This window comes from Podarcis filfolensis, assembly GCF_964270895.1.
Source record: "Podarcis filfolensis genome assembly, chromosome: 6".
Taxonomy (NCBI): Eukaryota; Metazoa; Chordata; class Lepidosauria; order Squamata; family Lacertidae; genus Podarcis; species Podarcis filfolensis.
The window spans coordinates 77,463,756-77,476,344 of NC_139609.1; the positions used below are offsets into that span (position 1 = coordinate 77,463,756).

The following is a 12,589-nucleotide window of genomic DNA, read 5'->3' on the forward strand; positions in this document are numbered from 1 at the left end:
ACTCTGGTAGCATGTGTATTGATCAAAACAAGGGTCAGTTACACAGTTCTGGAAACAGCATAGCAAGTGGTTTGATGGTGTGTGCCTCAGTTTGCGCACGCAGTGAAACTGCCATGTAGTTGCGTTGCAGTTATTCAGTCCTCCTTGGAGAAGAACCATAGCTCAGTGGTGGAGCACATGCTTCACTTGCAAATAGTCGCAGGTCCAGCCTCCAGCATCACTTCACATAGCGCTGGGAGAAACTCATGTCTGAGTTTGACAGTGGAGCCATCATCCTTGGAAGATGGTGGACTCTCCTTCCTTGGAAGTTTTTAAGCAGAGGTTGGATGGCCACCTGTCATGGATGCTTTAGTTGGGATCATTTCCAACTCTACAGTTCTATGATTGCACGATCAGTGGCACTTACCTCTGTGTAAACATGCCATAGGATTGGGCTGCACAACACTTTGCTCTTTAAAGGTTTGTCATCACTGTTACTATTAAGGTAGCAGCCGCAAATGATGAAAACCAAACGATAATGGAAATAATTATAATGAATGAACAGTAAACTTTGCGACAGACTTCCTTGCAGAACGTTTGCTCAAAGGCCACATTCAGAAGCATTTCCCTCAAATAAATTATAACACATCTGAAACATATACAGGAAGATGTGGATCACAAGGAACAGGCTTGTGATACAATCTGTTTGAATCAGAAGCTGATATATTTCACATACTGAAATAACCAAAAAGGATAAAAATAAAACATGCTTCAGCTCTAATTCAGTGGTTAATTTATATGAGAAGTGCTAGAAGCTTCCATCTTTGATCAGACACTGCCCCCCTCCCTTAATCCTAGAGAGATGTAGACCTGCTCTGGTTAACTCGTTGGAGAATTAAAGTCACTCTGCACATGTGGCATTTTTGCTGTGGCTTCGGCAGGGTTTCATCCTGTCCTTGATGCTGCTTAACATCTATATGGGAGCAACCATTAAGGGATTTAGAACAAGGTTCATTGGTATGTAAACAACCGCCAGCATTGCTTTATCATCGGAATCAGGTGTGCCTGCGTGGGTGTGCCTAGACCAGTGATAGGTGAATTAGCATATGCATTGAGGGCGGTCCTCTTTTGTTGTGTTGCTTTTGGTGAAGGGAATAGCCATTGGAGGAGAATTCAGAGCCCATAAACACTTCCTTCGTTAGCACTCTACCTCAGAACAAGATTTTGTTACAGAGACTCCCTTCTCATTTAGCCTTTCCATTAGAGCACAGCATTTGCAGCAAGACTGTTCACCGCTCTCAGTAGGTCTCCTCTGGACTAGTCAGGCCATGCTTCCCTCATATGACCTCCCCAGCTTTTCAGCCATCTTTCCTGGGAAGCTGCTCCACATTAATGTCAAGCGTAATTACAAAATTTCTGGCGCTGTCACATGCATCGCCGCAGGGAACGCATACCAGATCAGTAAAATGGTTCGCTGCCTCCTAAAATCGGTTTCTCGGAAACGAGTCTGTACTCAGGGTCAAACATTCGCTAATGCTGTGCCTCTTCTCAATGCAACATCTTCTCCTGCAATCGCTAATAATACCTTCCAATATGCTAATTTAACTGCCTATATATCACTTACAATTTTGTTGAGAAGTCAGTACAGGGTTGTAGATGTTTTGTGCCCACAACTGCTCTGTTTGTAATATGAGCTAGCCATCCACCCACTCCCCATACCAAGATTGTTTTCTCCTTCCACCCACATGAATAGGTCAAATGCTGAAGCTCTGTGCTCGCCATCTCTTTCTATGGAAGTCTGTGTCATTACAGAGAAAGGCATTATCTGTACTAAGAAGGGCAAGCATGCATTTGCACCATGTCTGCTGTGCTGTGTGCCCACAAGGACTTTATGTTAGCTTTATAGATTCGTTGCTCTAAACCCACAAACCTTTGCATGCAATCTTTAATAGGTGTCAAAACCCCATTCAGTTAGAAGTCGGCTAATAATGGGCTGACATCATCCATAATGGGACGTCCATTTTTGCGGTCACATTGACATATGAAGCTACCTTGCATTGTTCTGTTGAGCTCAGTATTATCTATCCCAGCCTTCCACAATCTCCAAATGCTTTGCATTAAGTTGTGGGTGAACATATCAGACGACACAGCGATTCTTCAAACAGCTCTTGTTTATTCACAGGCCAGGATAGAATTGAACTGAAGGGTTCAGTCAGCCTGCTTATATAGAGCTCCAGTACAATGTAACTGTAACAATTTTCTAAAACTATCCAATCACTGAACATCACTTTTGATCCCTTATTTGCATAACTATCTACAGTATCCCCCTGCTGGCCCAGGGTGAGAACTTCAGTACATAACACTTTGGACTACAGCTCCCACTGGCCCAGCTGTCAGGGATGATGAGAGCTGTAGCCCGACAATAATATCTGGAGGCCACAAGTTGGCAAAGGCTGATGTCCATAGAATGGCAGCAGCCGTGGGAGTTTGAATTGCCCGCCAGTGAAATTGGCCATTCACAGGTGGGCACCAGGGTTTTCACTTGAGTACACTCTCCACCCTCCACAAGGCCCAGCTCCTCGCCCTGGCACTGCAGTCTGTGGAAATGTGGCAGCATAGTTGAAAGAAATGAAAATGTTGTTTTTTCCCCATAAAAGGCCAAAAGGTCACAACAGCTAAGCAACCACCAACTCGCTTAGAAGCTTATCTTTAGCAGGGCTTGTGGTTAGAGAGCCCGAAAACAGGGCGTCTTGCAGTTGAAATGTGGTTTATCTATGCGCTTCAGCAGACATAGAACCTGTGTTTGCCTAGGGTGGTCGGGCTGTAGCATTATCACTCGAGTCAATGTGTCAAAACTTAGGAGCTTGGACCAAATATGGATGAAAATAATCAGAAGTAGGTGGTGGTAAATTCAGAGTAATGGAAGATGTCAAGAAAGGTGGAGATTTTAGTATTTTAATTAGGCGATTGTGATAGGCTGTGAACCCTGCATGTACCCAGCCAATGGGGTAACAGGGGAGGGAAACTGCACTTGGGTATAGGGGATATAAGCTTGTGTTTTGCTAAATTTGGATGTGCTTGGATGTGCTTGCTTTCAGACACCCACTTCTTGCAAGAATGTATGTAATCAATAAGCTCTTTGCTGCTTCACCAGTTTTGTTGAGATTCTGTTTGTAGGTTCCCAGGACCCAGAGTCTTGGGCCCTGTGTTTTATACCTAACAGTAGTGTAATGTTACAGGTAGGTAGCCATGTTGGTCTGCCGTAGTGGAAACAAAATTTAAAAAATCCTTCCAGTAGCACCTTAAAGATAAAGGTAAAGGGACCCCTGACCATTAGGTCCAGTCGTGGCGGACTCTGGGGTTGCGGTGCTCATCTCGCTTTATTGGCCGAGGGAGGTGGCGTACAGCTTCCAGGTCATGTGGCCAGCATGGTGAACCAGAGCAGCGCACGGAAACACCATTTACCTTCCCGCTGGAGCAGTACCTATTTATCTACTTGCACTTTGACATGCTTTCGAACTGCTAGGTTGGCAGGAGCAGGGACCAAGTAACGGGAGTTCACCCCGTCGTGGGGATTCGAACCGCCAACCTTCTGTCCTAGGTTCTGTGGTTTAACCCACAGCACCACGTGTGTCCCTTAGAGACCAACTAAGTTTGTTAATAGTATGAGCTTTCATCTTCAGATAATGGTTAGAGTGTTGGACTATGACCTGGGAGACTTCAAATCCCCACTCAGCCATGAAACTCATTGGGTGACCTTGGGCCAGTCACCATCACTTAGCCTAAACTACCTCACAAGGTTGTTGTGAGGACAAAACAGGGAGGAGGAGAACCATGTATACCACCTTGAGTTCCTTGGAAGATAAAGGTGGTATATAGATGTAATAATTGAAATAAATAAACTTAAGATTGGGAAAATGGGCAGAGGCAAAATGGTCTGATTGATATGTACAGTTGGCCGGGAACATCTGAGGCATCAGGATTCAGCATTTTTATTGAGATATCCAAATTCACATCACTTTAGAAGCATAGCAGTTTCTGATCGGTGTACCATGATCTCATTGGTGGCATAATCAGGAAATTAAATTCTTCAGGATAATAATAACAATAAACTCCTTCAAATTTATGGGAGGAGGAAGGATGTTAGCATGGGAAATATGCCAGAAATTAACAGAGGGTCAGAAAGAGACCAAAGTGAAATTATATGAAATACAAGGAAGCAAATCAAGATGCACCTCAACAGATTTAACACATCCTACTGTATAATTTTCACTTCTGAACAGGATCCATTCAGCTTCGCAATGAATTTTTAATTGTGAGAGGGAATTTCTGCTTTCATCTACTGAGGTTTCCATTGAGTATAAATACAGTACAGCTAGTCTGTTTGGCTCTAGATTCCCTCCTAGATGTAATAGCCTCAGGAGAGAGAGACTGCACATCAGCAAAAAATTAATTGCATGCCATTCGGACCCCCAGGCAAAAGAGTTTCAGTTTTTCCTACTGTATTTGGGCGGGGGGGAGAAGCTTGATACAGGAAAATGACACCAATTTCCCATGTTGATTTATCATGACGATAATTGTTTTGTCTGTGATTATCTGTAACTACACTAACCACACATCCCTTGCGGTTATGGGAAGAAGCTGAAAGCGCGTCAAGCCAGTTTGAAAATCAGCGAGACTGGAACTCATGCAGAAATAGCTCTTCATTTCATGCATATTTCCCGTTAGCTTAAGACTGTGTATTTAGCAAGTCTCGAAACAATGAATTACACGAACCAATTTATTTTGCAGCTTGAACTTCAACGGAGTTCACCTGGCAGCCGCTGGGCAGTTCAGCGATTTCCTGGGCAGCATGGGGCCTGCACAGTTTGTGGGTCGCCAAACCTTGGCTACTACCTCCATGGGTAAGCAAGAGAAAACCATTGTTTTTTTATGAATGTGTTTTTGTGTTTGAATAGTGCTATCAATGCACATGATGCTTTGCAAAGGGATTTTCCAGGTTGCCCTATCCTAAGGGGCTTACAAATTTATAAGCAGGGAAAAATAAATGAGGGTGCTTAGATTTGACCTCTTTATTGTGCATTCATCCTAATGCACAATAGATTAGATTGGCTATTCAATGGGCATTCACCTGGATTTCTTTGTGGGGCACCAAAGCAAGTGTAATCTCACACTTTGCAATGTATTTCCCCACTACTTTCCTTATTGCAAAAAGTCTGCTCATCTGGGGAAGCGGATATGTTGCGCAAACCTCCCAATCAGCTATAATTGTCCAACTGGAGTTTGCTAGTCTGTGATTGAAGCACCCACCTCCTCTCATCTGAGTAGCTAAGAAAACATGGAGTTGCTTGTGTAAATCAGAATAATAATAATAATAATAATAATAATAATAATAATAATAAATTTTATTTATATCCCGCCCTCCCCAGCCAAAGCCGGGCTCAGGGCGGCTAACAACACTAAAATAGTGCAACATTATAAAAACATTATAAAAATTAATTAAAATCAAAATTGATGGCAACCATAAACTAAAGTTCTGTGAGGATTGCCAAAGGAGGGAGTCAGGCTGCGCCCTGACCAAAGGCCTGGTGGAACAGCTCTGTCTTGCAGGCCCTGCGGAAAGATGTCAAGTCCTGCAGGGCCCTTGTCTCTTGTGACAGAGCGTTCCACCAGGTTGGAGCCGCAGCCGAAAAAGCCCTGGCTCTAGTTGAGGCCAGCCTAACTTCTCTGTGCCCTGGGACCTTCAAGATGTTTTTATTTGAAGACCGTAAGTTCCTCTGTGGGGCATACCAGGAGAGGCGGTCACATAGGTACGAGGGTCCTAGGCCGTATAGGGCTTTGAAGGTTAAAACCAGCACCTTAAACCTGATCCTGTACTCCACCGGGAGCCAGTGCAGCTGGTATAGCACCGGATGAATGTGATCTCGCAGCGAAGACCCCGTAAGGAGTCTCGCCGTGGCATTCTGCACCCACTGGAGTTTCTGGGTCAGTCTCAAGGGCAGCCCCACATAGAGCGAGTTACAATAATCCAGTCTGGAGGTGACCGTTGCGTGGATCACAGTGGCTAGGTCAGGGCGAGAGAGGTAAGGAGCCAACTGCTTAGCTTGGCGGAGATGAAAAAATGCCGCCTTTGTTATAGCTGCAATCTGCGCCTCTATGGAGAGGGAGGTATCAAAGATTACACCCAAACTCTTAACGGACGGTGCTGGCACTAATTGCACCCCCGCAAGAGATGGGAGTTGCCCCCTCAATCCCATATCGTCCCATCCCAGCCAGAGGACCTCTGTCTTCGAAGGATTTAACTTCAACCAGCTCCCACGTAACCATCCAGCCACAGCTTCCAAGCATCTGATCAGTGTGTCTGGGGCCGAGTCAGGATGGCCATCCATCAACAGATAGAGTTGGGTGTCATCAGCATACTGATGGCAGCCCAGCCCAAAACTCCGGACAAGCTGGACGAGGGGCCGCATAAAGATGTTAAAAAGCATCGGGGAGAGTATCGCACCCTGGGGCACTCCACACACCAAGGAGTGGCGCGATGACAATTCCCCCCCAAGCACCACCCTCTGTCCCCGACCAGAGAGAAACGAGTGCAGCCATTGAAGGACTGTGCCCTGGATCCCCATGTCGGCAAGGCGGTGGTCCAGGAGTTTGTGATCGACCATGTCGAAGGCTGCTGACAGGTCTAAAAGAATCAGCAGCCCTGACCCGCCTCGATCCAGCTGCCTGCGGAGATCATCTGTTAGGGCGACCAGAGCCGTCTCGGTCCCATGACCAGCACGGAAGCCGGACTGGAATGGATCCAGAGCTGATGTTTCATCCAGAAACCTACCAAGCTGTTCAGCAACCGCTCTCTCAATCACCTTACCCAGGAATGGAAGATTCGAAACCGGGCGGTAATTGGATAGATCTAAGGGATCTAATGATGTTTTCTTTAAGAGCGGGTGCAGCACTGCCTCCTTCAGTTCCCCTGGGAATGTCCCGGTGCCAAGGGACAAATTGCTGATATCCCCCGGGGGGCCCGCACCTCGTCTGGACACGCTCTAATCAGCCAAGACGGGCACGGGTCGAGAGGACAAGTGGTGGGCTTTCCAGCTCGGAGGAGTCTGTCCACATCGCTGGGGATATCCGGTCAAAGTGGTCCAATACTGGACCCGAGGACAGTCGAGGGGCCTCCAGTTCCTTTATTGTATCCAAATTGGCAGGGAGGTCATGGCGGAGCAACAGGACCTTCTCCGCAAAAAAGCTCGCAAATGCCTCACAGCTGTGTGTCAAATTGTTATTTAAATTTGGCTGTCCTTCGAGGGACGTTAAAGACCGAATTATACTAAATAATTGCACTGGGCGAGAGCTAGCGGATGCAATGGAGGCCGAGAAGTAGGACTTCTTAGCGGCCTTCACTGCCATCTCGTAGGTTTTCATAAAAACCCTATAAGATGTTCTTGAAGCTCCGTCACGGGCACCCCGCCATACTCGCTCTAGCCATCTGAGGTCCCGCTTCATTTTCCGGAGCTCCTCGGTAAACCAGGGAGCCCGGTTTCTGCGGGGTTGCAGAGGGCGCTTAGGTGCAATCTCATTGATGGCTGCCAGGAGCTGGGTATTCCAGCCCTCAACAAGCTCAGTCAATGAGTCGCCAGGGGGAGAAAGGTCCCACAAGGCTTGACGGAATCTATCAGGATCCATCAGCCTCTGCGGGCGAGCCCAAATCGGCTCGCCACCTAAGCAGGGTGGGGGTGGAACGTCAATTCTGGCTTTCAGAGTGTAGTGATCAGACCATGGCACCTTCATCGAAGGAAACATGATCACATCTATACCGACGCCAAAGATCAAATCCAGCGTGTGGCCTGCTTGATGTGTGGGGCCCGAAACAAACTGGGATAGCCCTAGTGTCGCCATGGAAGACACCAGGTCCAGAGCCTGTGAGGAGGGAGTGGCATCAGCATGGATGTTGGAGTCCCCCAATACCAATAGGTTAGGGAACTCCAAGGCCCAGCCGGCCACCGCCTCCAGCAGGCCTGACAGGGTGGCTGCTGGTGCGCTAGGTGGCCGGTACACCAGCCAGACAGCCAAGCTCACCTCGGAGCCCCACACTAGGCCAACACATTCAATGCCGGGGATCGATGGCGATGGTAGAGCCCTGAAAGAACAATCTTCCCGGATTAATAATGCCACCCCTCCCCCCCGGCCCACAGTCCGCGACTGGTGGAGGACGGAGAAACCCGGGGGTGCCATCTCTCGTAAGGTAACAGTTTCCCCTTCGCGCACCCAGGTCTCCGTCACACAAGCCAGGTCGACCCCCTGCGAGGTGAAGAAATCTCGCAGGGTGGCGGTTTTGTTGCCTATAGACCTGGCATTGCACAACACCAGTGACGGAGGTGAGTAATCCTTGCTCACCCTACCCTCGTCTCTCGGGATGGGGCGCAGATTGGAAGGGGTATGAGCATATCCGTATCTCGATCCCCTTCGCCTATGACATCTGCCCCCACCGCCATACCTCCCTCACCCCTCCACAGTAGGAATCCCAAGCCTCATACTCGCCTCCATTTACAAAATATAAAAGCAAGCAAACAAACAAACAAACAAGCAATTACACCAAAACAAAACCAATCCCCACCCCACTCAACAACCATCCCACCCCAACCCAAAATAAAACAAAACAAAATAAAAATACATGAATAAAAACCACCGTTTATGGTGGTACAACAAAGTAAAAAGTAAAAACACTTTTAAAACACTTTAAAATATATAAAAACATTTTAAACATTTGCTGCAGCAGCACCAGTGTCCTTAAAGTTGTGGTGGTGGTAAGTGTGGGCCTCGCCCCCTGGCCTGGTGGAGTGGGCTTGCAGGGGGAAGAGCCCTCCCCACAAACTCACGGCAGAGCGGCAGCAGCAATGTCCCGAGGCCTCCTTGGAGCCTTATATGCTGTGGTGGAGTATGGGGCCCACCCCCAGGCCCAAGGTGGAGAATGGGCTTGCAGGGGGAGCGGTCCTCCCCAAGACTCATAGGCAGAGCGGCGGCAGCAGAATGTGTGAGAGTCCCTTAAAGCAATGCACGACCTGTATTTTGTGTGGACCTTAACAGGTAATGCAAGGACATTAAAGAGAAATCAAATTATTTGAGGGAAAGGTCTTGATAAAAACACAGATTGCTTTAAAACATCCAACAGTATTTACATTATAACAAGATATAGTAGACTAGCATGCGACATATTTTTAAAAATCCAGATGGTGATAGCTGTAATAAGCAAAAACAAGTTTCAGAATAAAAGTTTTCTGAGGCTTCTTAAAAGGTTAGCCTTTCTTTGGAAAGTCTTAGCCAAGTGATCCCTTTGAGCATGTTGGAAGGAAGAAAAGAGAAGAAGCCATAATTATGCCGGACACTAAGGTATCGAAAGCCTTTTGGGGGGGAAAATTGAACTGTGTCTAATATTTATACCCAGTGCTTTTTTCTAAAAAAATATAAATGTTTAGGGGTACTCTCATTTTCCTGCTTTTTTCTGGGAGTACGCAGGGGTACACATACCCCAAAACATTTTGTGAATCTAAGTTTGGCCAAACTTAGATTCACAAAATGTTTTGGGGTATGTGTACCCCTGCGTACTCCCAGAAAAAAGCACTGTTTATACCCTTTAAATTAGATAGGTCAGCAATAATCTCTCTCTCTCTCTCTCTCTCTCTCTCTCTCTCTCTCTCTCACACACACACACACACACACACACACACACACACAATCATCATTCTTGGAATTGTCTGCAGTCTAGTTTTATCTTCTACACATAAGCATTTCAAACACTGGACTTTAGGTCCTGCTGAGTTCCGTACCTCCATATAACTGCTTTCATGCTGCAGAAATATTTCTACTTGTTCATTTTGACATAATTCCAAACACATATTAACCATTGTAGTTTAACAAGGTTCCTTCCCCTTAAGGTCACTCTTTACTCTTTCATGGATCAAAATTCAGCTGGTGAAATGCAGGTGAAGTTTGTGTTATATACTGAAGTTCTCACCCTGGGCCAGCAGGGGGATACGGTAGATAGTTTTCACTCAGGTCCACATATGCAAATAAGGGATTGAAAGGGACGTTCGGTGATTGGATAGTTACAGAAAGTTGTTACAGTTGCATTGTACTGGTGCTCTATATTAGCAGGCTGGCTGAACCCTTCAGTTCAGTTCTGTTCTGGCCTGTGAATAAACAAGAGCTGTTTGAAGAATCGCTGTGTCGTCTGATATGTTCACCCACAACTTAACAGTTTTATTCCACAGTTTTCACTATACACTGTGTGAAGAAGTACTTCATTTTCTTGTCCTGGAACAGCCTACCCTTTAGCTTATTTAGTGGGAAAACAACAACTTCTACCTTCTCTCTGCAACATGCACAATTGTATGTACCTTTATCGTGTGCGTGTCCCACCACTGATATTGGTGCTCAAAACTTCAGAATGCAATCTTCTCCTGATGTCAAATAACATTTCAAGAGATCATTCGAGGAAGGGCACATAGTTTGGAAGTTGTCACTTTGAAAGGGTGAGTTGATTCAAAGGTTCTGGCAGTTAATATGCCTGGGGGACCACTTTGAGACAAGGAAGGCCAGTGCCTCAATTCCATACTAGTCAGTAAGTTCTGTTGCCATTTTATCCCCATCTTTCTTGCCTCTAGATAATCAACTTGTTGCAAGGGGAAGCCTGACTTGTACCAGATGATAACTCTGCAGCGCAGAGTACTGCATCTTTCTGCAGTCTGTAATGTTTAAGAGAACTTAGAGCAGTGAGCAGTGGTTCACAGAGATCTTTTTGACACTCACTTACTTTTCATTTTGCTTGCTGTCCAGGTGATGTGGAAATTGGGCTACAGGAGCGAAATGGACAATTAGAAGTGGACATCATTCAAGCCCGAGGACTGACTCCAAAGCCTGGCTCCAAAACCCTGCCAGGTAGAGTGTTTCAGCCTCTTTGCCTCTCCCAAATCCTGGGTAATAGCATTGAAAAAGGATGCTTGGTTTTTACAAGGGAATAACTAATAAGATTGTGGGAACTGGAAGGGGTGGGAAGGATGGTGTGGTGTGTGCCATCTAAATTTTGCAAGCATTCCTTACGAGTTATCGCAAGGTTCTCACATTTTTGCAAGGTTTGGATAATTTTTAAGATGAGCAACCAGTTCTTTGCTCATCTCTACCAGGCTGCATACACACCATTCCCTGAAAGTGCATTTAAAGCATGTGGCTCAACACACACAAAATGCTGAGAACTGTGGTTTGTAGAGGAAGCTTGGAATTGTAGTTCTCTGAAACACAGTTCCCAGGATTCTCTTGGGAAGTAAGTTTGCTTAAAATCAATGTTGTGTACACTGCCATAGACATAGGACCTCAGAGTGAGGTGGCTGCCTCAGACAGCAGGTGCTGGGATGTGCATTGAGAATGGGGTAATATTGGCAGCCCATCCAGGGATTCTCCTGTACTGGAAGTAGGGATAGGGGAGATATTTCATTCGGTTTGCATTTATCAAATTTGCACTTTCCAAAACAATGTGAGAACCGAAACAAAGCCATCCTCCAAAATTTGCATTTACCTGAATTTTGTGGTGCACTTCTTCATCCAGTGTTTACAAAAACGCATTATAGTATGTAAAAGCGTGGATAAAAATGAATGCGTCAGTACAAATAACATACCAAAAAATGCATTGTATTAGGAGAAATTCCTTGCAAAAATGTGTACATTAGTCAAAACCACACATAAAATTGTGCCTATTTAGGAGAAACCTGAACTAAAATTCTGAAAAATTTTCCCAAGGTTTTTTCTAAAAGAATACCTGCAAATCGCTGCAGAGATGTGGAGTGCTGAATTTAAGACTGGGAAAAAATGAGAAACAGAGAGAACCAAAATAGATAGATCCTTTCATCCTTAGTGGAAAGACAGAGCTCTGTGTAGCAAACAACCCACCTTGCTCCCACTAAGCAAATCTGCTGTTCTCAAGTGTGAAGGAGGATCGCATCCCATCACCAGTGTTGAAACAAGATTTAAATTCCTGTCCAATCAGCACCATGTTGTCCTGCACTTCTCAGGCAGCAAAAAGTCCTGATGTGATCCTGAATATACTTGCTGCATATGTGTGATGATGGCTAGAGATAAACATTGTACCAAGGCCAGTCACAGGCAACCTCAGCGTCACTCAGACACCAAGCAAGCCTTGAAAAGACCACTTCCAACAATATGTCGGAAGTTTTTCTCTCAAAACAAACTTCTTTTTTAGTAGCTTCCTCTGAGCAAATGGATGGTGGTGTTTGTGGGGGTCCCCTGTACTTAACACGGCAATACAACCTTTTACCCTGTGTTATTCTTCCAGCTGCTTACATCAAGGCCTACCTACTAGAAAATGGGGTGTGCATTGCAAAGAAAAAGACCAAAGTGGCTCGCAAGTCCTTAGATCCGCTGTACAACCAAGTGTTACTTTTCCCAGAGAGTCCACAAGGCAAAGTACTGCAGGTAAGATGGACCTGTCTGAGGCCTCCTGGCAGATCTCACAGCTAGGGTTAGGGTGGCCTGTGTGGTCAACTAGGATGTAGCATTCGTAGGGAGGCACCGCACAGGGAGAGGAAGTTGTTTGTGCTTT

The 12,589-nt window shown here is 45.9% G+C and overlaps 1 protein-coding gene and 1 long non-coding RNA gene across 3 annotated transcripts in view; both read left to right on the forward strand.

Moving 5' to 3' along the window:
* The window catches only part of LOC310764838, a 133,011-nt gene that overhangs the window by 110,026 nt on the left and 10,396 nt on the right, over nt 1-12,589 (forward strand). The gene's annotated exons all lie outside the window — the stretch shown is intronic.
* RIMS4 (regulating synaptic membrane exocytosis 4) overlaps nt 1-12,589 on the forward strand; it is a gene marked incomplete at its 3' end in the record, with an annotated part of 96,512 nt that overhangs the window by 73,527 nt on the left and 10,396 nt on the right. For both annotated transcript variants that reach the window (XM_083619152.1, XM_083619151.1), the window contains exons 3-5: nt 4,771-4,883; nt 10,813-10,914; nt 12,323-12,462. In XM_083619152.1, coding sequence (XP_083475278.1) covers nt 4,771-4,883; nt 10,813-10,914; nt 12,323-12,462 — 355 coding nt within the window. The remainder of the gene's footprint in view (nt 1-4,770; nt 4,884-10,812; nt 10,915-12,322; nt 12,463-12,589) is intronic.